The sequence below is a fragment of the Zonotrichia albicollis genome, chromosome 7 (genome assembly GCF_047830755.1).
Source record: "Zonotrichia albicollis isolate bZonAlb1 chromosome 7, bZonAlb1.hap1, whole genome shotgun sequence".
Lineage (NCBI taxonomy): Eukaryota > Metazoa > Chordata > Aves > Passeriformes > Passerellidae > Zonotrichia > Zonotrichia albicollis.
Genome location: NC_133825.1, coordinates 25,379,690 through 25,406,986, shown reverse-complemented (window position 1 = coordinate 25,406,986; position 27,297 = coordinate 25,379,690). Strand labels below are relative to the sequence as shown.

General features: G+C 38.2%; 1 protein-coding gene across 1 annotated transcript in view; it reads left to right on the top strand.

Annotated features, from left to right (window-relative positions):
• Nucleotides 1–27,297, top strand: part of NRG3 (neuregulin 3) — a 339,710-nt gene that overhangs the window by 122,083 nt on the left and 190,330 nt on the right. Inside the window, exon 2 of the mRNA XM_074544710.1 lies at nucleotides 16,977–17,106. Within this exon, the coding sequence (XP_074400811.1) occupies nucleotides 16,977–17,106 (130 nt within the window). The remainder of the gene's footprint in view (nucleotides 1–16,976; nucleotides 17,107–27,297) is intronic.

Here is a 27,297-nt window from a genome sequence, read left to right as displayed (position 1 = left end):
AGCCTTTAATATCCCATGTTTATTGCTGGGTTTGAAAATAACGAAGTAGCTCTACCGTTCCTTCCAGAGCCCCTGTCCAAGTGAACTGGTAGTTGTTGCAATACCAATGTCACCAGGGTACCCAAGGCTCCAGGGGCAGGGAGCTGTTCTGTGTTGGAGTTTTAAGATTCTTGCTGAAGCACAGAAGAATTTCTTAGTCTTTTTCATGTTATAGCCTCTCCCTAGATAAAACTGAGATGAGATGCCAAAGTTGTTTACCAGCAATCCACCCCATGAATCTTTCACCAACAATTGATACTTTCATAAACAAGCAAGCCAGAGTGCATCTGTGTAGCCACATCTATGCATACATGTACAGGATTGCATTTTGATTTAAAACCAGGTGAATGGTGAGATTATCAGATTAATGACATAATTTTATCAGGCACAAATCTTGCACATAATCATCAAAAGTTATCCCTGGTGGCACCTGCCTGGTTCCATAAACAATCAGACACAGATAGGAGCACTCACCCGCCTGCATTTTTTCACTGCTGCCAACAACCCATGCATATTATTAGATCTGGCCTCTGTCCTGGTGAAACTAAACAGTGTTTGTGCATGTACAGACTCCTGGATGCCATAATTATATGAGGAAGAGACTCAGTAATGAACATAAAGCAATGAAGTATATCTGCAAAATTAGGCACCTAGTTCAGAATGGGATTGGGAAGTACATGTCTGTCAACAAGCTCGGATCAAAGCAGTATGGAAATGGTGGAATTAAAAGTTGAGGAGAAGTTGTTTTTAAGTCCTTTTGTGGATCTGCAGGGGGAAAAAAGGGATGTGGGGCGAAGTCGTTGTTTGGTTTGGTATTATTTTTCTCAAAATCATCACTATGTCATAATTATGAACACTGTACTAAAAGCCTGGATGTTAGCAATGACTGCATATCTAATTTTTCAGCCTTAAGGCCTTTATTGAAAACCATCTGTAAGGAAGCATGAATACCAATCAGAAAAGAAGGTTACCTTAGTAGTTCCATAGTTAGTGACCCTTTACATGGTGTGTTTTTCCTTAAAACTCGGGAGACAAATTTCCTAGGAGTAAATCTCCATTTCCTGCACTTTGTGAAGCACTCTGCATAGCTCTGATGCTAGACAAATAATATCAGCTATAGCTCACAGCAATATGGAGAATATTAACATCTACCAAGTGAGACTTGTAACTGTTCTTGGTTTTAGGGCAGATTCTGTCCTGGTTTTTCCTATACTTGGATTTTTAGGATAGCTCAGAACCCTGAAAGTTCTCCCTATGTAAAATGTGTCCCAGATATGAAAAGTGAAAAAATTACAGATCCTCAGATTTCTTCTGGCATTTCAAGGAATGTTCAAAGTACACAGCTTTTGAAATAATGCCATAATCTGAATTGCTTCCTGGTGTGCTCCCAGTGTATTCATCTGTCTAATTCTGTGAAGAGATGGGAGGGTCCCACTCTCTGTACATTCTGCCTGAAGTGCTGAAGAGGGAGAGAAAGAAATAGAAGAGATGGCTGCTGGAGTTATGAGCTCTGTGGGGGTGGACAGAGGGTGGGGCTTCAGTTCTTAATTACAATTCATTAAAAATTAACTTTACCCTTAGAGAGAGAGAGATGTGAAGTGTTGAATCCGTCCTGAATCCTAAAATAGGGCAGCAAAAACTTGCACACAAAAGCACAATCTTTATCGGAGTGAAGTTCAGTTTTTTCCCACAATGTCATGAACATGGCTGCAGCTGTTGGAAGGCTGAATTTCAGCCAAAGTTTTATAAATGAACAAGCTCTCAGCTGTTTGCCTGCTTGTTCACTCTCCTCAGAAGTCTCACATCTGTTTGATAATGCTGATGAAATGAGGGCCTGGGAAAATCACCAGCAGTGGTTAGACTGCTCTGCTGCACGTGGAAGGGCACTGCAGTCTCTGAGTGTGTCAGTGAGCTTTCTCAGCCCCACGGCCTCGTGATGCACCTGCAGTGGTGCTGGCATGGAAAAATGCAGCATCAGGGATCTGCTTATTTTCTGGAACAATCATTAGCAGCACTAATTGGCCATGTTAGGGTGATTATGGATACAATACATGGATTTGGGGACATGTATTTGTTTCTTGGAACATCCCAGGCATTAGCACTATTCAGATATTGATTGAGTAGCCATGGTGTGTGGAACAGATCTGTGGGCTTGGCTGATGCCAGCTGAGACTTTACTCAGCCATAGTGGATGTCTGAAAGTCCTGATCTACTTCCACACTGTCTCTTGGTAATTCTGTAAGTTTTTCATTTCTAGTAGTCAGTTCAGGTGTGGTACGGATCTCAGTACTCAAAAACCACTTCCTTCTGATTTGAACTTTGATATACCGCAAAAACATGCCGAGGTTTTCAGCAATATCCGTATCTTGTGGGTGCCCAGAGATAAGCCTGCAAGCCTTATGATTAAGTGTGTGGCAGGCTGTGCTGCTGCCTTTGTCTGACGCTGAGCTCCAGCAGCTCATCTGCAGCGACAAGATGAGCAGAACTGATGTGCTCTGTGTCTTGCTTTGCTATCAAGTTGCCACCTCAGACAAACCCTGCATGCAGCGTGTGCGCAAGTGGGAAGTTGGGTAATAAAGACTCAAGATGTTTGTTCTGTCTTTGAAGTCCTTGTCATCTGGTGGGAAGAGAATTAGCTAGCAGAAAGTATCATCTTGCATGTTTGACATTACTAAGGCAGTAGCATAAGAAAATACATAAATCTTCTGAATAACCATGAAGCATACTCAACTGGAGAGAACAGCAAGAAAATAGAGTAGCTGGCAAAAGGGAAGATACAAGCTGCCAAAAGGGATGTGAAGCATTAATTCTACCATCTCAGGACTGATTTTTTTTTTTTGAGTTATATTTATTTTTAGAGCCACCAGATGCCAACCTTATTGCTTATGCAAACTAGATAGTCTGAAAATTGTTCTAGCTTGTTCTAGCTCACTCCAACCTCCAGTGCCCCACAGAGGCTGTTGCAGCAAAAATGAGATCAGCTTTAAGGAAAGAAATTCTGACTCTCTCCTTCTCCTAGATGTGGGTGTGTGTCTTTCTCATATGTGCCAGTGCCTATTCAAGGGGGCTGGCATGGGATCTGTTTAAATAACCTTTTCATTTATGAAGCTTTTCCCTATGCAAAAGATGGCTAATTCAGCCTAACCATGACTGAAGCCAAAGATTTGCACTTTCTCTGCATGGTACAGAACTTCTGATGGTGTGCTTTCCCCTGCCCCCAAGTTTTCCATGCTTTTGCTCATGTTTTAATTAGGTCCAAACCATCACACATTTTCCACTGCTTTTTAGAGCAGTCAGTCTAAATTTACTGTTGGCAAAAACAAATTGAAAGTTGAAGCAATGTAAAAATAACTCTTCTAAAGAAGAAAAAAAAAATTTCCCAGATTCAAAATGAACTACCTTGTCATTTTAATCTGAATGAGTACTTCCAAACCAGGCTTAGATGTTGGGGACTTTACCCTTTTTAGAAAGTGATGTCAGTAACCTTGATTTAGTATTGGTCTAACTGGTATGCTTATACCCCAGTTTAATGCAGATTAAGTAAAAGTTTCACCTGATTTGTGAAATTAATGGATAAAATATGTAAATAAATACTGGATTATTAATAACATACCTGCTATTTACAAACTTCAAGTATCCCACTGTTTAATGAGTGATACTTCTTCAGCCCTGAGTTCATCCAAGTTACATCTCAGCTATGTAAAATATAGTCTTACGTGGTTTTTTTAAATTGTCAGTGTTTTTCCTGAAGGGACCTATTATCTGTTTGTGTGAGCAGATTTTTGTTGTGTTTTCTTGACATCGTGAATTTCCAGCATTTTTGTTTGTCTTTTTCACTTTCCTTCTCCTGCCTTGTATTTTTTCACCTTTTACAACCTTCTAGCTCATGTAATTTATATTTGGTGAAATTATGCTTTAGCATCTGATTGATTGATTTATTTTTCCTCCATTTTTTTCTTACTCAGGCTCTCACTCCACTTCCTTTCATTGTATCCTTGGTCAGAACTTGCACCAATAGAGCAGTCTTTGCTCTGGGAACATGCACTTGGGAGAGCAGTGGGGTAGATTGTAGAGGAAATTATCTTTGTGTTTTCTTAGGAATGGCTAAAAAGCAAATATATCTCAGTGTGAGCAGAGAGTTGTGTCTTGCCTCTTCCAGTTAAGCCCTGAATTTGAACCTGGATAAACTGGGTGAACTATTTGTGTCATGAACTACTGTTTAAATCCACTTTACCCATTAAAGCCTCACATATTCAAGTATATATGTACCTGTTGGTGTGACCTGGGCAACATTACAGGAGAATAATTTAAAAGGCAACATGACTGGAGAAAAAAAGTCTAAAGTTAACCATTCTTTGGAAGAGGAGGGAGCAAAATACTGTGAAGAGTATTTCTGCCTGGATTCTTTCCACAAACCTGAAATGGGATGGTGTTAGAAGAGTCGATTAATGATAGGGTTCATCTCATGTGAACTTCTGACAGTGATTACTGAAGCATTTTGAAACTGGCATATCTGATTTATCAGCTGATTTTTTTCTTGGTCTTTTCCACCCTTCCAAGAGTAGCAGTTGTGCTTTCCAGAGGATATTACTAGGGTTTTTGCTGCTGCTGCCAAAGATCTTCTGGCACAAAATCGCTGTCTGAGTCAGCTTTGTAACATGACAAATTCAGAGGCAGCTGCAGTAGTGATAAGTTTGCTGCCTAGTGGGCAGCTTCTGAGTAGACAATAAATCCCCTACTACTTATAAAATGTCATTAAAAGTGGCCTAACACAGTAATGGTGGTGAAATACTGTGCTTATTTTTCTGGTTAGCAGATTGAAAGATGTATAAGTGGTCTAAGTTAGAACAGTTATTCAGTTATTGTATAGAGCAGCTTTAAAAATTAGAAGCCATCAAAAGAGGATAATGTAGTTTTCCTGTTATCTTTTCTCACCCAATTGTTAATTGTTCATATTATATTCACATATTTCAGTGATCACATCTGTTGCTTGTATATGTTTTTCTCCAATGTGGTGGCACTAGAGCAGTGTGTAAATGATGCATTTTCCAATGGGGAGATTTTACAATGGAATTAGGCTGCCATTGGAGGTGCTCAGTGTTGCATTTCCAGAACTGGACTTTGGTGGTTGTTGTTCTGTAGTTCTATTAGGATTATTAATGCTGCAGTTTGTGAGTTAAACTACTGGTTTAATTGGCTTTTTCTTTCCTGTACTGGTATCTTCAGTCAACCAGAGCCTGCAGTCCTACTTTTTATGTCTAATTATGTTCCATTTCTGTGCCCCAGCCTACATTTAATTTGCACAGAAGTGGAAATGGAGTTGTCAGTGACATCTCACAATGACTCTCCTCCCCCTTAGTTGAGCTATATCAGATGCCAACACTGCTGATTTGTTGAACCTCAAGCTGTTTTGTTTAGCAGTGCAAAGCTGACTGCTTTGCGACCATCACACCGGTGCAGTGAGAACAAAGTGCTTGTGGTGTTGCCCAAATTTCTCATGGGTAAAGGTAGGAGATATTTCAGTTTCAATTATATATTGGCTTAATATGAGTAATGAAACAGGGATGCAACTTCAGCATGTGAAATTTCATGTTGTAGATACCATAGGTTAACAGGGATTTGATTTGATTCAGGAGTGTAGGAAAGCAGAGCAATACTTCTGTTTTCTGTTTCAAGGCTAGTTTTGTTGCAGGATGAATGCTGCAATTGTGCTTAGTCTGTATTATCTAAATCAATTAGTTGCAGAGTGGAGAGGACTGAAGGGTGAGAATGCATCTTAAAGCTTCTCAGAGCAAGAAGAAAAGCTGCTACAGATGTTTCATTCTTCTCCTTTCCTAATGCGAAATAGGGGAAAATCACAATTATCATAAAATATTGCTACAATGAAAATTTGCTGATGCTATTTTAACATTGCCTTTATCCTTTCTGACATTCAAGTAGTGGTGGCTTTGTTCTGTCATGCTGTTTTTGTTGTAACTCGAAGTGTGAAGGAAGACTGAGGTTTGTGTAGCACTGAATGTACACTGCTAGAAGCCCACCCTGCAGACCTCGTGTTCTGTTAGTTTGTGCAGCATTGGAGGGGAACACTGACCATTGAATTTTTTTGTCCTACACTGCTTTCTCAGGTACATGAAATTAGAGGGTTAGTAGGCTTTTCTGCATTGGTTTGGTTTTTTGTAAGCTCTTTACAAATTTAAAAGAAGCTCTTTAATTTAAAAGAATATATGATAATTTTCCTAAAAGAAGTTTAATGGTGGGATGGGACAGCATAAGACTTACAAAGTCTGTTTAGTCATTAATGAATAGAAAATTATCCTGAGTGTTTTTTGGAACTTAAATTCTAGTTAGTCTTAGTTCTCAGGGATGTATTTCTTCTTCATGATTTCTAGTGGAGTAAAGTAATTACTGGAATGTTTTTAATCATAGCTTTTGCAACTATTTTATTGAAGGATGCACGGTACAGGTTAATTCAGTTATGTAAAACCAGAACACCACAACTCACACCAAAACAAGCAGATTCTACTGAAAAAAGCAGAGTGTGTTTACTGCACAGCACTCTGCTTGCCTGAAGCAGTGCTTCAGTCACTCAAAAATGATTAAGGATGAACTCTGCCATGTCCAGAGATGCCCATAATCCCAAAAAGCTCTGGCATTGCTGGTGAGATGCACCTCAGGGTGCCCCTGTGTGAACCCACAGGTGCCTGGCAGTGAGAGGGAACTTCTGTGGCTGCTGGTGACCAGAACCCAGCAGCAGGCAGGGCTGCTTTGCCCTGATGTGTGTGTGCAATGTGCAATGCTGTGGGTTCTGTGCGTGCAGCAGGGAGGGAATTGTTAGAAAAGGAGTAGTTGGTGGGGTGTTAGATTGTTTTTATTTTTTTTTAATAAGGCATTGAATAAATTCAGATGCTGAGGCTTGAGTGCTTTCTGTGCTTCTAGTGCTCAGGTCTCAGAAGGAGTTGGAAGAACTTTAAAGATGTAGACAAGAGGGACAATAATTCACTCAGTTGCTAGTTTGCTGTCACTGTTAAAAGACTGAATTATATGTACTCTCTTGATGGTTGTGAAAGGATGTAACTGCTATAGAGATTATTAAATGTGGAAGGCAAATAGGTTAGACTTCTTTTGGTGGCTAGCTTTGGTGTTAATTAAGTTTCTGATGCTTCATAATCTTCTTGGTAGCATTATATAAAAGAGCTGTGTGCATGTTTCCCCTTACCTGCCAGTGAGCCATCCTTAAGCACCTCCACCATAGGAAGAAAATACATATTAACTTTGAATTTAACTCTTAAATTAATGAATTAAATGCACTGCAATGGAAAATGCTGATTTTAACTATTAATTACATCTGAAACTCAATAATCAAGCACTTAGTTGATCACATGTGAGACCCTGTGATGCTTGGCTCAGGCTGAGTATGGTGACAGGGAATAAAATTAGAAGTGTGGAGCACATTGGATGTAGGAGCATTTTGTGCTTCCAAATGCAACTTTACAGTGTTGTGGCTTGTGGAGACTGAGATGAAAAACAGGAGCCTCCCCTGAATTTTCCTTGTAGTGGTGCTGTTCCCAAGAGAAATCTCAGAGTGCATTATCCTCTGTCTTCATCAAAGTGCATTTCCTTATAGACCCAAACTCCATGTCTCCTCTTGCCTTTGCTCCTTGCTCTACCATTAACAAGAATATGAATACTGGCTTATTGCACTAAGGCTGTGAATTCTTTAATAATAAGCAGCCAGCCAAGAGTTTCAGTTTCTAAACTTTTGTACCAACATAACAGTCTAAGTTGCAGGGAATTTAGCAGAAAAATCTGTTTCACTTAATAGGCAATGAATGACTTAGATTTGTATCACGGATGTTGAACTCATAATTTTGTGTTAAATTGAAGATCAGATGGGGATGCACCTAAATTGATTTGAATATGAGCCAAAGGCCAAAGATCCATGAAATAGAAAAAATCGTGTTTATATTATTCTGTGAAATATTGCAGGATATTTGTACAGATGTGAGGGTATTAGATGTACCTTTGACATCTCTGGTCAAACTGAGCCCAATTTGAGTTTTGCTGTGGCTGCCCACCCAGAGCCTCTTCCTTAGCACAGCTGGCTGACTCTTGGCTGTGCTGAACCAGTGTGTGTGTAAATTAAACAGCTATATATGATTTACCTAATTACTGGCGTTGGAAAATGCTGGCCAATAAAGCTGAGCAGTTTGTTGTGTGCTGGTATCAAATACAAGGGGATTTGCAGTGAGTGAACTTCTGACGGTGCCACATCAGAAACAGATGGAAAATTGTTCTCCTTACCTGAGAAAAAGAGAAATCCTCTGAGGTAATCCATACACAAGGACAGAGCAGTGCAGATTGAGGGAACTGTTGCAAAGGCACTTTACCTTGTCGTGCCCTTCCCTTTTCTGTTCTGGAAGACTGAATTAAAAGAAATAAAGTGAGGAAAAGAGATTTAAAAAATAATGCATAATTTAGAATATATGGGTTTCTTTGTGAAAGGAAATGTGGAGAGTAATGTTAATGCTTCATAGCCTTACTTTGCATGTCCACACAACAAGGATGTCAGAATTATAAATGAAGTAATGAATAAATTTGAGATTGCATGCCTTGGAAATATGCAGAAGCTTAACGTTAAAATAGCTTTTCTTATTCCCTTGTTTCTAGTCAATGCATTGTTTGACCTATTTCAATTCCTTGGAGAAAGAGCATCACTGCCAGTCAAACAGCCTACTCATATCTGCTTGATAATTAGTATTTTTACATTAAAATGTTAAGTATTTCCCCATATAACTAGAAGAATTCTTTTATTCCATTAGGTATCTCTCTCTAAGCCAACAGTGCCTTGGTGGTGACTCTAAGAAGTGATTTATTAAATGTTGAAAACACTGGGTAATGTTTTCACTGGGTAGTGCTAGGTAGTTCATGTACCGCGTTAAGGAAATGGTAAATAAAACCAATAAACCTTAGAACATTGATCAGGCCAGTGCCCCTGCCCTCTGAAGCCATTGGCCTCTGATTTTCCCTTTGCTACTGCTTGCCAAGAAAATGTATAAAATCACACAATACTCTGTTTCCACAAGAACTTTTCTATACCATCATATGGAAAGATGTGCAAATGCAGATTGTTCCAGATCTGCAGTTGGAAAAGTGTTGTTGCTCAGCAAGGACATTTCCCAGCTGACATTAGCCATGAGACTCCCTCTATCAATTCTAGCATTTCTTTCTTTTACAAGAGCCAGGCAAGCTGAAGTCCCTGCATGTTCTAAACAGAAATATTTGCCTCCCAGATCTAAGGTTTCTGTCATTCCCTCACTCTGCTCTGGTCCTTGCACCTGAATTGCCACCCCCATACAAGGTTTCAGAGGCAGAGGGAGAAAGAAGACAGCTGTGATACAAGAAATAAAAAGATTTGGAGGACTGTTAATTGGGTCTTTTACTACATGTAACAATAATTGTAACACCAATTTTCTACTTGTGTTGTAGCAGTACTGAATTATTTAGGTCATTTTAGTTTATTGTACTTTCTTCTTGATTTGATTTACTGGATTTCCTGTAGGTAGTTGGTTTTTATTTGTGGTTTTTTTTTTTCTTTTGGTTTTTTTTTGTATTGCAGAGTGCTGGTGATTGCAGATATCAGAGATGTGTGCTACATCTTCTTTCTTCTAGCATCTTGTAACCTACATAGAGTTTTCTGGTTCAGGGTGTCCCTCCTACATTTTGCTTGCACATCCTGAAGTCTTTATTTTAGTTTTAAAATTAATTTACTGTTTTGCTTTTATGCTCTAAATTTAACATTTTTTGTTCCATTTCTCCGTCTATTGGAGATGATTTTGTAGAGCTATTTTCACATCCTCACGAGGGTGTCCCTTTTTGGTGCAGTGGTGCCGTCCAGTTTGAAGGGCTTTTGGTGTCTCCAGAGATGTCAATATGCTGAGATGGGTGGGAGTGCAGGGCCAAGGAACAGAGAAACCCTGGTGTGGGTGATGGATCCTCTTCTGGCACAATCTCTATATGCTGCTTTTTCACTGATTTCCTCTATTAGCGTCTTCTAGATCAATTAATAAGTCCTACTGAAGGACAAGTGAATGCATTTGATTGATAAAAGCACTCTGCACCCAGAGAGCCCATCAGAACTGTCATAACTCAATTTCAGAGTAATTCTTCACTTTGAACACTAAAACCTTTTAGAGTCTTAGTCACTCCTGTTTCTCTGGCTACTGGACATGCAACTTCTGGGCCTTTGTGTCTCACAGGGCTCTCTCCTGAGTCATTTCCCATTTGTTCAGCTTTCCCAGGTTTCAGTTGGAGCAGCACAGGAGAATGCAGGCTCTGATGTGCAAATTGCCCATACAGAGATGAATTTCAGAGGTGTTTAGGGTTCAGGCTTTAAGTTCTGACAGATGTGATCAGATATTACATTTCAAAGTGATACTGGCATTATTTCCTTTTCTGCTTTTGAGTTTGTTGTGACAAAGCATTAGGTGGGCATGTTTTTGTACATTCTAGAACGAATGCTTGATTAGTTTGTTTTTTTTAAGTCATGAAAGTAAAGGGATTATTTTATATTTCAGAGCTTTTTGCATCAAGTAAATAACACATTATATTTGCTAATAACACACTAGTAGCTTGAAAATGCTTCCATATGCTTTTCAAGATATGTATTAGTACTTGTGTATAGTGATTTCAAACTGCAAAAACATTTAGAAAATATGAACAGCAAGGTCACATTAAAGAATTAATTTAGGAGTTGCTGACAAGGGAGCATGTGTGATTTTTGGAGGGATGAGTGTCTGTAATCTCTTCTCCTGGAAGCGTTGTGTTGTCTCTGCCGTTGTGCAGGTGATGCTGATGCTGTGCTCTGGTGAGGTGGCAGAACAGCAATCTGTGAGGATGTGCTGGTTGAGTTTATACCACAGGAGCTTTCTTTTGTAATCCTCACAGGGAAATGCCAAGGGAAGGCACCGGGGCTGTCTCTGTAACAATTCCAGCTCCCCCCAGTCTGGCTGGGAAGCCAGCACCTGAAAATGGCATTGTTGTGATGCATTGGCTGAGTTTTCAGTTTGTTGCTAAATTAGACAGGTTTGTTCATTTGAATCTGGAGGATAATAGAAAATCTCCAACGAGTCCCATATCTGTAGCACAACTTTGTTTTGTATCATGCTGCAATCAAAGTTTTGAAAGTGTTATTGGATTAAATACAATTTTCCCTGGCAGAAAAATGACTTAGGGGTAGCTTCTTGAATAATCAACATCCAGAACTCTATTGCTTGTTTATACAAAACTGCCTCTCTAAATGCAAAAAAAATACGTTTCCTGTTTTTAATTAAGCATTTGATTTTAATAATATATAAATATATGCAGAAGGGTTCAAGTAAGTTTAGAACAAGGAGTCTTATTATTTTAAAAACATGAAGTTTTCATTTTTCTTTTTTTTTTCTTTTTAATTGTCATAATTTCTTACTAGAATTTTAAAACGTAATTATTCCATGGCTAAGGCCAGCTAGGTAGCATTGGCAAAGGAAGTGTTCAGGTAGCACTGACAAAGCAAAATCTCTGCATTAAAAATGGCAATGTCTAGAATGTTTTCTTTGTAAATATCATCAACTTGAGAAAGAGCTGCCATCAGCTAAGACTAAATCAAAATAAACACTAAATATTTATGGTTTCCCTTCCTTCTGCCTTAATGAAATCTTCCTAGGACTTGATATTTTCTTCCCCTGCCCACCTCTTGTTTTCCAGGGGCAGGAAAGGGACTCACATTAGAGAAGGAAGGAGTTTTTCTCCAGTGGGGGGAATCATGGGTGGCAGGGTCTGACCTCCTTGGTGGTCATTGTCCTGGGCTTGGTGAACATTTCACATATGAATTGCCCTCACATTGTACATTTTGCAATCAATATTGTTGCTGTTACTATTCCTTTTCTTTTCTCCTCGCTGTTTCCAGTAAATCGCTCTTATCTCAACCTCTGATCGAGGTTACCTTTTGTGTTTCTAGCTGGAGAGGGAATAGGGGAAGTGCTAAACTGGGAAATAACCTTCCTAAACCAGGATACTTCTAGAAGCACAGGGATAAAAATTTTACGTTCTATGGTTTTTAAGGTTCAGTAAGTGAATAAACAAAATCACATCTAAAATATTCTGTGTGTAAGTTTCATTTTTTGTGCAAGACTTTTTCTAGTTAGGGATAATGTGGATAATTCTGAGATATCAGGATAGAAGCACTAGATGACCCTATAGGAACTTCAGGGAACCCTGCTTATAGTGAATTATTGTAAATATTTTGCCATTGACTTGAACAAAAACAAAATTTAACTCCCTATATGCTATTAACTGACTTTTTATGCTGCCTTCTTTGTAGAATGCAGTAGTGCCACAGGAATATATGTTGGGGTTTCTTAAGGTTTTTTTTTTGATAACTAGAGTTATATTTTCAGAGGCAATTCAGTTGCCTGTGTCTGGCTTATTTTTTGCAGTGTGTTTAGAAATGGGATCAGGGATTTAAAATAAGCATCTTGCTTTTTTGGTGTCTCAGTAAGTAATGGTTCTCTGGGACATGATCAGTTATAAATGGATAAAAAGATAAAGGAAAAGCCAGTTTGCGTGTCGATACTGAATCTGTAAAGCTGGTAATACCCCCTGGTAGTCAAAATATGCAGCATTTAAAAAAGTCTTTTAGTTTGTGAGCTGTGGTCTTAAAATGAGCTGTGTCTTAATATTCCTTGGTGGAAATGCACCCAGCTTTTGCCTTACCTGTGTCAGTGACTCTGTAGCTGCAGAGTTTGGGTAGTTCACAAATGTTATATAAGGCCTTTCCATCTCTTGTTCTCCTGGGTCATTTTTCTCCCTTCAGTAGCTAATGCTGTCTGCCCAGAAAAAATGGGTGTATCATTTACAGCTAGCATAGGAAAGTTGCTCTGTGTGAGGTGTAACCAGTGAAATCTGTTTCTGAAGCTGGAATGGTGCAGGACAGGTGTGATGGATGGGCATGGCTGCTCCTGCAATCTGTGCCGCAGCAGCTGCCCCGAATGCTGCTGTTTCCCAGGGTATTTTACATCTTGCATTCTTTCTTTTCCTGCATTTTTCCCTGGCAGTATCAGGGCACTGAAAACACACAGTATCAGCACTGTAAACACTGAAAGTGGTAGCCTTGAAGGAGCAAATAGCATTTCTAGTAACCATATCATGCCTTGGAGATCACTCAGAAATCAGCCATAATGAGCCATTCTGTGCTGGTATAAACAGGATGACCTACATTAATGAGGCAAGAATACAACTTCACTAACACTTTTTTTATACTGTCTTAGACCTAAACAAAATAAAAAAATATCTCTGAACTTCCTGCTGATTTTTTCAACAGTCCCAAAGACTGAATGTTTTTAGAAACCAACTCTATGTTTATAAAAGATCTTGAAATGGGAATGGAATTCCGGTTCATTTGATTACACAGTGGTAACTGAGGGTTGGCAGTGATATATTAGTTTTTGGAGTATGGGAATCATGTGTAAACCTTTGCTGATATAGTAAGGCAAGAAAAATTATAACAAGAGTGCCTAGAATTTTTTTATTCCAACTTAGTTGGAAAGATTCCAGCAGAAATCAATATCCCTGTTGCTTTTAAATAAAACACCTGGACACATGGCAATTAAAAACATGAAAAATACCTTAAGGAATATGCACTGAATTCAGGGACATCTGTATACTTAAAAGAAATTCTCCTTTGTTACCTATAAGCATTTGGGACTATTACCACATTCAAAGGCTAAAAGTAAATTAAGGGGCTGTGTTATTCAATTTTTTGAATGCCTAGGTTTTATTAGTTCTTTTAAAAAAATAATAAAAAAGGCAAACATCACAATACAATGGTGTTTATTTACCAGGCTTCTGAAGCTGTGAAGGACAGTTCCACCATGGAAAAGGCAATTCAGTATTTGGTTAGGAGTAAAATAAAACAAGAGACAATAGGATTTATTATTTATTCGACAAAGGATCAGGAAAACTCTGTAGTCTCTACAGTGTTCTCTGTTGTTTTGTACGTTCTGTAGTTATGTTTAGAACCAGTTTTTACGTTTTGTTTCTATCAATATTTAATGAGGCTGTAGCAGAGTTTGTGAATGCAACATAAAACAACAGCAGGATTGTAAGTTCTATGAAACTCATGTATGGGATATGGGAGTTGTCTCCAGCAGGAAGCACCCAGCAGCTCCAGGGATATCCAGGATATATCAGTTAGTGATGGGGCTTTGGAATGTTGGTAAATGACCTTTCAGCTCAGACACCTGGTCTCTGCAGCCAGGGATCTCTGAAGAGTCCATGTGCACCAACCTGCTTAGACTTGTACAAATATTCCAAATCAGAAGACTCTAACCGAAAAGTGACTTTTAATGAGATTATTTATTAAAAAAATTTAAAAGTTACCAATTCTTTAGCAATTTTCAGCATTAGGAGTGCAATCCAAGGCTGCCATAAGGAGTTGCCAGCATCATTACCTTCAAGTGTCACTAATTTGAAGGTGAGGGACAAAGCACAAAAGAAAAGCTTGAGATTGTGTCCAAGTGGGGAAAATGAAGTATTGCAGCTTACACCCATTTATAAATAAAACACTAGGATTGACTAATATTAAACAGAGGAATAATTAAAATAAAGCAGAACAAAACTTCTAAAGAATCTATTTCATCTAAAACTTTAAAATGCTGACCTTGGCAAGGTGTTGTTGGTTTAATGATGGTGCAGAGGAGACTCATGCACTTCAAAGCCATGCTCTGAGAATTCCCTGCGTCACTGCCTCAGTCACGCTGGATCCCCCTTGTCTGCTCCTGTCCTTTGGGAGCGCCTCGCTTTCCTTTGGTCTGTGCATTGTGCACCTTCATAAAGGTGTTTGCACAGGTTGCTTCCTCAGAGCAGGCTCACAATTGCAAGGGTTCTGTTCCCTAAAGCTGGATCAATCTCAGTTTCTGCTCATCGAACAGTTTTACTTAGCTTTTGTAATTACCAGGAGTGCTTTCAGATAATGTTACCTTCAGTTTTCCATATTTAAAAGGGGTAGAAACACAACTGGCTACTCAGGTTTGTAGTTATTTTTTTGCCTAATCAAGTTTTAAATGGTCATTTTAGTGCTCCTGGGTAAAACTGACCTTAAAAAGTAACTGGGCTACATCTTTTCTATATGAGGGTTTTTTTTTTTTTACATTAAAGCTCATCAGTCTTGAAATTCCAACCATGAGATGCTAGTCTCACTTATAGATGTTTGGATATATAAATATCTTGTATTATACATCTTGTGCATCTCCAAAATTCAGCTTGGTACATTTCAGTTCAGGGTTTGCTTGCAAACATTAAAAACATAGTTTCTATTTAGCCTGCATCTTTTTACAAGTGCTGCTGCTGGGGACAATGGCACAGGCTTTTGTTCTGAACCTGTAAAACCATTTGAGGAAAGACTGTTAAGAGTTTCTTCCCAGGGTATTTTTTCTCTCCATTGAAAACACTGAACTACAACATTTTCTTTCTGGAGAAGAAAAACAAAGAAGTGTTGCATACAAAGAATAGGGTGTGGATTTTCTTATTGTTTTCAAATGTGTTTTATTATCTTAATTTATCTTCTGTCATTTAGTCTGCATATAAGGAAAACTTGTAGAGGTGTTTTATTAAAAATATACTGAGAAAAAAATAGTCACTTGACTTTTTTTGGGATTATCTGAATTTTCTGGCAGAACTGTAGTTACAGGTATGTTGTTGCAGGTTCAGTATCTTGGTTTTCAACTTTGGTGTTAGTTTGGTGGATATTTACCTTGTGTTCAGTTATGAGCAAAACCCAAGTTAGTGTGTGTATAACTTGGAGTTTGTGAGGTTCTGTGTCTGTTGAGCAGTGCTTCATTTATTTGACAGCAGTCAAAGTAATATTTTGTGATAGGCTGTATTATATACCATGAAATGTTCTCTTACCATTTCAGTGTATATCAGGTCCTGCAAAGTGATTAGAAATTCAAACTTTTTGAATTAAGATTGAATATGAAGATTCAACCATGGCTCTGTGGAAATTATAATCTACTTTGAAAATCACACTTCGTTAGACAGAACCTTGTCATAGTGAAGAAAATTAATATATGTGTCAGTCAGGCATCTTCCTCTGAAAATTTCACTTTATTGTTGATTAATCCAACTGGATTGGAAAGGTTAAAGAGTTTTATTAGAAGACAGGAATGATAGTTCACCCTGACATCCTACTGTCAGTCTATTCCAAATCTAATTATCTACCTAAATATTTCAAAGGTGCAGCCAACAGTTCTACCTGTAATCAAGCCTTTATATGTGTTTTGGGGGTGGGCTTATATACACCTACGGATGATCCGTGTGAAATTGCACAATCACCGGTACATTGCTTGTGTTTGAGTTTTAGCCTGTTCTTTCTGACTGGTGATTCAAATTAGCGTTGATCTTGGGTGTTTGGCTTTGTTTTTCCTCTTTCGTTGTAGTGGGTTTTGTTGGGGGTTTTTTTGAGTTTTTTGATTTTTTTTTTTTAATTTTAATTTATGTTGCATTAACTACTTTGTTCGGTTTTTATGAAAAAATTGTATCTCATTTCAAACCATATTTTGGTGTGGTAATATGAAGATATTGTTCTGGTTAAAGTAAACAAAGTAGGTGTCTTTACATTTGAGCAGGGAAACCTTGGAAATTGGTTGTGGTTGAGATCATACTCCAACTTTGCTGCAGTCTGGTTTGTTTTTCTGCAGGTATTTATTGTGAATCTTTCAAGAAACCTGACTGCAAATCATGCTGTGGTCAAAGGGAGGTTGGCATGCCCTGTGCTTTGCATTTCTTTTAGTGTGTGTGTGATGTCACTGAGCCCAGTGTGATCAAATTAATTTCCCATGTGCTGCAGGAACAGCCAGTATTGATCCTCACAGCCTTTCTTTGCTCTGCCTGTTTCCCCTCAGACACCACGACGTATTCCACGGAGCGCTCGGAGCACTTTAAGCCATGCAAGGACAAGGACCTGGCGTATTGTCTCAACGAGGGGGAATGCTTTGTGATCGAAACCCTGACGGGATCCCACAAACACTGCCGGTAAGTCACCTGCCAGAACGTGCCAGAAAGGCCTTCTGCCTCAGGGAGGAAGCATTAGGAAAAAAATAAACATTCAGGTGTAGAATGCTGGAAAGTAATGCAATTTTTTCCCTCCAGTTTGACTGCATCCCTCGCAGCTGGTGGGTTTTTTACTAGACTGTGGTCATCATAAATAGAAATATTTAGATGCAAGAAGCAACGTTTTGATCTTTCCATAGATGAGAAAAATCTTCAATATTCCACTTTCTAATCGTGTAAGGATTCCTGTTTCATTTTGTTGGGTTTTTTACATATGAAAGTCCTATATTCCCTTACATACCAGAAGCATCCTTTATTTTGGGTACTCCAGGTAGAGTATTTGACAATAGCTATATGTGCTGTTAATTGAGAGAGAGGAAGGGCTAGTAGTTTTAGGAATTAGGGTTTCTTAAGTTTAATTACTGAAGGATGAAATGGACTGTGATAGCCATCTGAACCTGCACTATAGCTGCTGTACACTTTTATACTCCTGAACTTCTGCTATTATGCGAGGCCATCTTGAATGTATTGAAAATATCAGAAAAGAAAGCCAGATCATTTATTATTTAGCCATGGAGGCCAGTAAAAAAAAGTGATATAAAGAAGGAATACTGCAGTATCTTCCTAAAGATGAGGACTTTAGCACACGTATCCACCAGTCCCCCAATTATTTAAGCAATCTTTTAGACACAAGGACAGGTTTCCATTTTGGACTACTTGTGACCTAATTTACTCCTGTGGTACTGTGTATGGCACACAAAAGGTGTATCTGAGATACACTTGTATCACTTGGGCATTCATATGCCCAAATTCTGATCTGAACACCTAAATGTATGGACAACTCTAGTAAAAATAATAAAAAGTGTCAAGGACAGAAGATTTCTTGAAGGATTTGGGACTTGAGCTGCTAAGTCCCAATAAAAGCAGGAAAAAAAAAAAGTTGCAAAGTCACATGTGCCTGGCTTAAAAATGGAAATTTATGAGTTAAGAGATTGGTGAAATTCTGCTTATCAGAAGAATCTTTCCAAGATTTTCACTTTTTTATACAATACTGGTGATTTTTCCCATTCAGTTGTGTATGGTTCAGTGATCATTCATTTCCCTTCTTTATGTTTTTGTATGGCATGCCTAAATATGATTCATTTATTGTGGAAAATTGATGTCTTTTTCTACTTCCATCATAATACACAGTTGTTTTTTTTTTTCTCAAAGCAGATGAGGTTTTTTGGTCTTTCTTAGAAATGTCATGAGCTGTTAAGGGAATTATGTCACCCAATTATTTAACTGTTTCTCATAGTCAGTATATTCAAACTAAGCAAAAATGCTATAGAATAGCTGAGAAAAATGGCTGTATATGAGAATTTTTAAATTGGCTGATAAATTTAGTAGCTAACCTCTTTAAACAGACTGGTTTTGTAAACTGTGGGTTACATTTTAAAATACTGGCAGAAGATATCTCTTAAGAGCTGCATTTTTTTTTTTGTTGTTGACTTTCAGGATCTTTCCTATAGTCTTTGCCAAATTCTCATTTATTTCCTGTGATTCTTTTAGTTCAGCCTGGCTAATGGTTAGAAGTTTCCCACCCAAGCTTTCCCCTGTCAACTCAGCAAGCCAAATTGTTGTCTTTTCATTCTTTCCAGCAGAGTGAAATTTTTCCAGCACCTTCCTTGTGTTATCCTCGCGTAGGGAAGCAGCAGCATCTCTGGGAGTCCCTTGGCTCCCCTGTGTTTGAGGTTTTTGTTGCCTGTACAAGTTTCAGGCACTGGCACATCCTCTGGGAATTAAACATCTTTTTCATGGTGGCTACTTTGAATTGTACAACACCAAAAGACCCATACAGAGCAATGATTTTCATATAGCAAAAGATAAATTTTAAAAATTAAAGGGTGATTAGTTGTAGTACTTTGTTTAGTTTTGTGAGGACCTTGGACACTGCAAGCAGCAGCTTGTTCAGGATCACTTTTTTGCTAATAGGTTTGTCATTAAGGGAGAGAAACATTTAAATTTGACCCTTATATGTTGTATCTCTGCCTGGGTAGACTGTGTTTTTGCCACAGTGCTGTAATGAGCGGGATGCAGGTGTTTTTCTGTCTGTTCTCTATAACTGTGCTCAGAAATAACAGCCAGAGTGTACACATATAGAAAAATACAGTAGTGATATACTGTAATTGTCCTCTAACTAGTAAAAAACCAATTTTTTTACAAGGGTTATGGAATTCCCACTGCAATCAAAAAGAATAATTTGAATACAGAATTACGAAGGCTTAAAATGGTACTTTGTTCTTGGAATCAGGCTGCATTGTATATTCTCACTGTGAGAGTGATTTTGCATCTGTTCTGGGAGCATAGCACCAATTTACTGAAATGGGAGTTTGCCATGTGGAACAGCTGCAGACAGAGGACCTTGGATGAGCAAAAAAAACTCTTATCCCACTTGGTCAGGTCTGAAGGGTGTTAGTAGATGATATTCCTGGGGAGTTGTGCAGTTCTTGTTGTGTGTGCATTTTTAAGGATAAATGTGCTAATTACGAAGGGACAGAAAGAGAGATTTGGTAGCAATAAATACATATTTGAGTTACACCTTGGGCTTTTTCTGTATCCTTATGGCTCAAACTCCACGGTGGTGTTGTTGGAGGGTTGGCAGGTGCCCATCTCCTGCCTCTGGCTGTCAGGGGTCCCGTTGGCACTGGGGTGTTGTAGGGCTCTGGCTCTGGCCCATTCCTGTGCTGTGGGATCCTCCTTTGACCCCACAGCTATGGGAGTGGGACCAGGGTGCCCCCTTGGCCAAGGGCAGGGGGGAGGCTGAGTTGCAGGAGGCCACGGGGAGCACAGGAGCTCAGAAGGAGCCCTGATCATGGATCTTCCATTCCTGTTCACCTACATGTCCTGAAGTCACAGGAATTTAATTATTATTTTTTAAAATTTAAATTCTTTTTATTCTAAATTTAATTCAAATTCTGAAATTCAATTTTTTTTATTCAAACTTCTGCATTTAACTCACTATCTCTTGGTGAAAAATTGCCTGGGATGTAAACTGGCAAGAGTTCTCCTGCGTGGTTAGGTAACAAACAAGATCCACTGGATGTTTTGTGCTATTTTGAAGCTGTGACTTCAGTGTTTATTTTTGTGAATGGTTTAACATGAGCTTGTTTTAAGGTCATCGGCAGGGAAATTTCATATTTAGCTTCTCCATATGCTTAAATTTTTTTCAATGTTGCCACCTTGAGAATTTCAGCTGAATGGTGAGGGTGCCTTAATTTGTAATTTACACCAAAAAAATCAAGTACACAGTCAACTCTGACACATCAGTGTTTAATGGAGCATTATGTAATCCAGGCTTTAAAAAGACCTGTTCAAGTTTTCTATGTATGATCTCATTTAAAATACCCCATGTCAAGTCATTCTGGGTTGGGGTTATTTTTTTTGAGTTTGGCTTGCGGGGTTGTGGTTTTGAGCTCTTTTTGTCACTCCTTCTACATAATTTTTTCCTTTTTAGTCCCTGGATTTTCTTTAGATAACACATTTAATACTGGAAAACATTGGTTGAGTAAGTGGCTAAAAACTTTTGAGGGGAAAAGAGGATTGTACTTTTAAAATTGCTCCTCTGGAAGAAGCCATTAAGAGAATTGTGTATGCACAGGAAGTCTTGGCGTTGGTGATGAACTCTGATGTACTCTTTATAGATTTGAGTAGTTGCATGAGATGTACCTTTGATCCTGTCTTCCTGTCCTTCATCTCTCCTTCAAGCAGTAAAAAGCCTGAGTAAGTTTTGTCAATGGAGAATGAAAGAATAGACTCACAAATGTACAGTAAACAAAACATAATTTCCAGTTGACCAAATTACAGCAGGTCGTGCATCAGCATCTGATGTGTGCTACTGTGGTTACAATCCCAGAGTTTTCAGATTCCATTGGACAGTCTGTTTTTGATGCATACGTGCTGTTCTGGTGAATTCTGAGTTTGGTGATCTTGCTCATATTTATGCATAAATTTTCCATTTTTACATTTAGTTGATTAAAAAAATTATACCAGTTTTCTCAGCTTTGTTTGAAATCTGTCATGAGAGCAGAAGGATTGAATCCCCATTTAATGAAAATCTAGTTTGGATAAATGTTTATATACTGTCAGGTTTTATTGTGAGTCTTCTGCATAATAGTAACTGTAATCCAGGCATAGGCCTTGCTGTCAGTAAAAGCAGGAGAAAGGGATCAAACAGATGGGACTTCAGAACAGCTCTGAGCTTGGCATATGATACGTGCACTTAACCATAAGTTAAAAATCTAAAAAACTAAGAATATAATTTCCCTGATTTAGTTACATGGCTTGTTTTCTAGGCTTTGGCAGTCTGACCTAGGTGTTTTAAAATACCAGCTACTCCATTTTGTGCGTTCCCCCATCTTGTATTATGCTGACACTTTCCAAGAATGTGAGCCCAGGAAATAATTCACTATTGAATAGCATTGAATACATTAAAAATCTCACTCATGTCATAATATTCCAAGCATAGTCTCATCAAAATAATCCATTGTATAAAGATGACAGTGTAACATACTGCTACAGACTTTTAAAGGAGGAAGAAGGCTGTGCTTGGAATTTAGGATATTTTCCATGTTAGAGGCAATCAGCAGAGCTCCTGTTATGAAAATTATTGCCTTATGAGCATTGCTGTAGCACATATCTAAATTATATTTGTGTAGTTGTGTGCACCATTTTCTGGGATGCCTTTGCCTTTACTTTCATGTTTACTTTGGAAAGCCTGAAGCAAAGTCAAAATACAAAGTTAGCTGTCTATAAGCTGTTGTTAAGCAACTCTTTAGTAACTTTTATATAGATACTCCCTTGTGTTATTAGTCCATCACCTGTTTATTCAACAGTGCTCTCATAGGCTGTGGTTGCTTTCAGCACTGTGATTGCTTCTTTAGCTGAAATGGAATGGCCGCTGTGCTTAAGTGTTGTGCCTGGTTCATCCTGTTCAAAACTCAGCCTGTGAGAAGTCAGGGAGCTGGAATTCCTGAGGAGCCTGGTACAGGGAGTGCACCTTCCCAGGGTAGCGTCAGCTTGCCCATGTTCATTTACTCCAGGTAGCACTCATAATAAATTAAAACATTTACTGCCTTGAATAATACTAATATCAGCTACAATGTGACTATTTCTGTCTTTTTTTTTATTGAAAACCATCATGTTTTTCTTGTATCATTTAGGTATTTCTTCTCCTTCACAAAACAAGCAAATAAAAATCCCCAAACAAAGACCAAACCAGAAAACACTCCCCAAACCCAAGGCATTTCTGTGTGCTCCCTTTCAGGCTCCTGCCCCCTGAAATAACAGGAAGAGGTTACATGGTTTTGTTGTCACATACCTGGTTTCTTGTTTTAAACCTTTTTAGATATGAAGTGGGAATAAAAATTATTCATAAACCTCAAGGTGAAATGATGTAAAGTCAAAGATATCTGTAGGACTCTTACTTGTTACCTAGGTATCCTAAATTTTTTTCCTATTATCCAGTCTTATATAATTTTTATCATTTGGTCTGAATTTTTTTTTTAAATCAAAATATAAGCCTTGTTTTTTTTAATTGGATGCAGTTATTTAGAATAAAAACGAAATTAACTGATCCAAATACCAAATTTCACCTATATAAAATCAGTACTTTTTCAGTTATCCCTATTCTTTTTCTAACAGTCCTCTGAAATCTAGCCCCTTCAAGTCTGATATTATGTCATAAGAACTCAATAAATAACAAACAGGTTTTTAAATGTAAATTGACTCTTTTAAAACCTCCCCAGATGCAATAGTGCAGGAACACATGATACGATATTCACATGAAACACAAGAACATCTGATTCATGCTTTCATAATTTAACATTCAGCAGATAGAGGCTCTTGAGAAATCTTCTTGTCAAAGTGCTTTAATTATTGATTAATGTTGACAGTATCAACACTCCATTTTACAGTGCATTTTATTTACAGATTTTCCCCTAGATTCTTGCATGCAGCTCCTGCTGTAACTTGTATGGTAGAAAATACTTTGAGCTTGCAGAATACATTTGCCAATTTAAGTCTTGTGAAAGCCAGTAGCTTTCAAGTATCTGCAAAACTAAGGGTTTTAATGCAGCAGTGTAATGGCTTTCATATCAAATCTCCTGACAGATTATTTTCCTTGATGTGTTTACAGAAGTTCCCCTTTTACACACGGAAGGTTTTGGGTACTGCAGTAAGCCAGTGTTTGTTGTGGTTGTTGCTGTTCACATGGTATTGCTCCTTCAAGCAGCTCTGCACACAGAGGTCACTAACAAAACATCTATTATCCATTTATCCCTCTAAAACATCTTCTGAAAATAGTTTTGTGTTAGTTTTATTGCTTGGGGGAGGATAAATTAATTTAGCAGTAAAAAAACACAGAATGAGAGAAAGCTTGGTACTTAATGATAGTTTTAAGTTTCTAGAGCCTGAATTCATGGGATTTCAGGTCTTATTTGCTTTCTGCTGAGCACTTTAGGCTAGATATTCTAATGCTTTTCCTTTGGAGAAAAAATTGATTACTAACCAGTGGTATTTCCTGGTTCCATTTCCCTCTTTTGAAGTAATGAAATTTATGCACCTGCTTAAGGTTATGGTGAAGATGCATTTTTCCAGTGGGAACAATAAGGTAGAAGTCATAATACTGTACAGATAAAATGCATGCTCAGATAATTAAATTACACTCCAATTTAACAATTCACCTGTGTTTCAGTCAGTTTAAGCAATATCTATGAAAGCAACATAAAAACCTTAGTTCCATTTTGTCTTGTTTGAAATGCTTATTCAAGTTAATATTTTTTGGAAGAGTTTGAGGAAATAAAGAAGAAATTGTGTAGATGTGCATCCACAGTTAATGTTGGTGCTTAAGAAAATTAGTGTGGTTTAAACCTGTGTCAGCATGCAGTAGTGAAAAAACATGGAATTAATTTCTCTCTCCCAGAATACTAAAGACTAATGTTAATATTTTCAGTTAATGTGAAGTATGGGAAAACATAGTTCCAGGCTTGGCACATCCCCCTGCTTATATTTTATTTTTTTAAAGCCACACATCTGTAGTTCAGAGAAAATAGCATGAAATTAAGCAGTTAATGCTTTCATTTATGTATGTACAGAGATACTTCCCAGACATAAGAGATACATATCCTTTTTTAGAACAACCAGTAATGTGAGTGAAACAAAAATATTTCTGGAAGCTTTAAGTAAACTGTCATTTCTTCCTGGTATTCTGGAAGAGAAAGAGGCCAAACTCAGCTGCCTTGGAATTTGGCAAGATCCCCTCAGCTGGTTGAATCAAGAGCTGGGCTGTAACCTGGAATTCAGTAGGGAGAAGTGATAAATGTAGTTGCCAGCTCAGGAGCTGAGATGCTTTTTCTTGAGGCTGCTAATAATGCTTGGATTTCTTCATTTGGCACTGAAGTGGGAGATCAGGAACCAGTGCTGTGCTAACATTTATTTCCGTATATCAGTATCAGGAATACGTATATCTGGTGGAACCTTTTGATTTTATCACCATTTTTCTTGTGCCTACACATGTTTCTGAAGCTGTATCTCACCATCATAGTTTAGCAAGGCATCCTGATTGTGTAGCACATCTTCACCTCTAGAAATGAGTCAAATCCATTCTGTACAAAGTACAAACTTCTTGTAAGCACATTGGTCTCTTAATAGGATAAATTGCCTCAAAACTGCCTCATGTTTCCTAATTTTAAAGCAAAATAAAGCCCTGACACACATAAAAAGCTATTACTCAGTACATGCTGTCTGAAACTAAATACAGGATGAATAGGTATATCCTGAAAATCGGAAAACCACAAATTGTTTAAGTCCTTCCACTCCAAAGGAATGTTCTGTCAAATTATAAGAATTGGAGTTGTTTCCTCCTCCTTATTTTCCAAGACCCCAGTGGAAAAAGGTTTATGAAGCTTTTATAGTACCTACAAAGAATTTGTAGAAAAAGAAACCATACCTTAAAATGTATGGGTGCAAATACTGATGGCATGTATTGCATCTGTCTTGAAGCTAGCATATGCAAATATTCTGCCATCAAACTGCTTTTAAATTAACTTGGAAATGAGTTAGGTTTGTTGTTGTTCTTACCTCCCTTAGGCAAGAAGGAATTTGTGAAGTGCATAATGCAGACATCTGAAATCTCTCATTTAAATTCTCATCCCTGCCAGTGTCTTAAGTACACTGAAAGCAATAGCATTTCCAATCTAATCCTATCTGCAGACATTCTCCCAGAAGATCTGGAAAGAAATCTCGCTAGAAGTAGAAATAAGCTCTGGACAATTGAGTCCTTTAAATAGAAATATATGCCAACTATATCAAAATGCTAAATACCAGAACTTTAATCCACCAGCACTCCGGATCCATCTAAATGAGAACAAACAAAACCAACCACCTGTTTCCTCTATCCTTTACTGCTAAGAAATTCCTTCCTACCTTCTCAAAGAAGAAGAGAGGAAGTGAGGCAAAAACATGTGGATTGTGTAATGTTGTGTGAAGTGAGGCATCTGAGATTAGACAGGCAGGTAAACTCTTTTCTGTGGCTTGTACTGAATAGATAAATATTCTGGTCCTTATCCTGTACCCATAAATGTAGTGTTTCAATTTTAAATGTATTCCTTGAAGTTATCCCAGTGCAGAGGGGTGAACTCTTTGGGCAGCCCGCCAGCAGTATATAATAAGCAGCAGATTTTGATAAAGTCTGTTCAGAGATAATGCTAGGAGTGCAATGAAACACCTTTTGGGCTGTGTTTGTGCCTCATCAGTCGCTTTGTTGGGTAGAAAACTGCAGGTTTCACAAGAATTGTGCTGTTGAAGAAGCCTCTGTGAGAAGCTTTGGGTAATAGCTGCACTCTCACTTGGACCAGGACACAGATCTAAGGTCCAACTCCAAGCACTTTTGGTAGTTCTAATATCCCATTGACACCTTAATTAATTAAATGCAAAGAATATTTGACAGGGGAATGCAAAGTCAGAGATTATCTGTGGAACTTCTTCTGGAAGGGAAGCATCAGCTGTAAAGGTATATAAGTTTATAAACTTTGCATCAGGTGCTGAATATTTCTTAGAAAACAGCAGTTCTTGGTCTTTTGGTGAATGAATACAAATCTTTGCAGCAAGCATTTTGTCTGAACCTTTCCTGTTTTATGATGCTTTATCCTGACTTCATGAGGCATATTTATTTTATTTTTTAAAAGCATCTTACAATAGAACATCTGGAAACTAATACTTTTCTGTTTGCTAGTTTTTATTAAAAGTTTGTTGAGGACAGGAGGAAAAACATTTAGAAATGAAATAAAGCCTCAATTTCATCTTACTGGTCTCAGGAAGATCCTCACAGACAGGCCACATTCCTTTGGCCTCATTTCACACAAAAATATGTGGTGTTTTGGTTTTTTTAGGGTTTTGGGGTTTTTCTCGTGTTGACTATTTTGAAAAGTGAAAACCAGGATAATGAATACAATATCTTAAATTACAGGAGGCTGTAATTGATGGGATCACTCTGGCAGACTCTTTGAGGCTGCTGAGTGGAACTTTGCATGGGGGCTACCCTTGAGTCAGGCTGCCTTTTAATTCTGTCCTTCCTTTTGCGTCCAGTTATTTTAATTTCTCTTCTATCTTTAGGTCCCCTCTCACACTGTTCAGGTGATAGTGAGGTTCTGACTTTCAGGGCCCACTCCCATCAGAAATCAGGAGGAGGGCTGTGTAAAGTCCTTGTACAATACCTGTCCTGGATGGGCATTCCCAGTGGACTTCTGGAGGAGTTTTCACCTTTCTGCTTAAATTTCTCATTGTGACCGGAGCTCCTAGGAGAGTTTGTGAGGATAACCAAATCCTAAAAATTGAGTTTTTTGCTAATCTGATTAGGGAAATACTAGCAGAAGCCTGAAACAGACTTTCACCCCCTCAGTCCCTTCAATTGAAAAAGTTTATTTCAAACATCATCTTAATAAATTTGTAAGATGGGTAACATGCCAGGTATAAGGCTGTAGTTGCTGGCTGAGGTTCAGGCAGCAGGGTGATCATGTGCTGATTGTCTTTGAGGACCCTGGAGGAAAAGGTGGAGAATGAGAATTCTGAGTTACTATTGACAGAACATGGAAAAATAAAATCGTAATTTGATGGATTAATAAGTCAGCAACAATT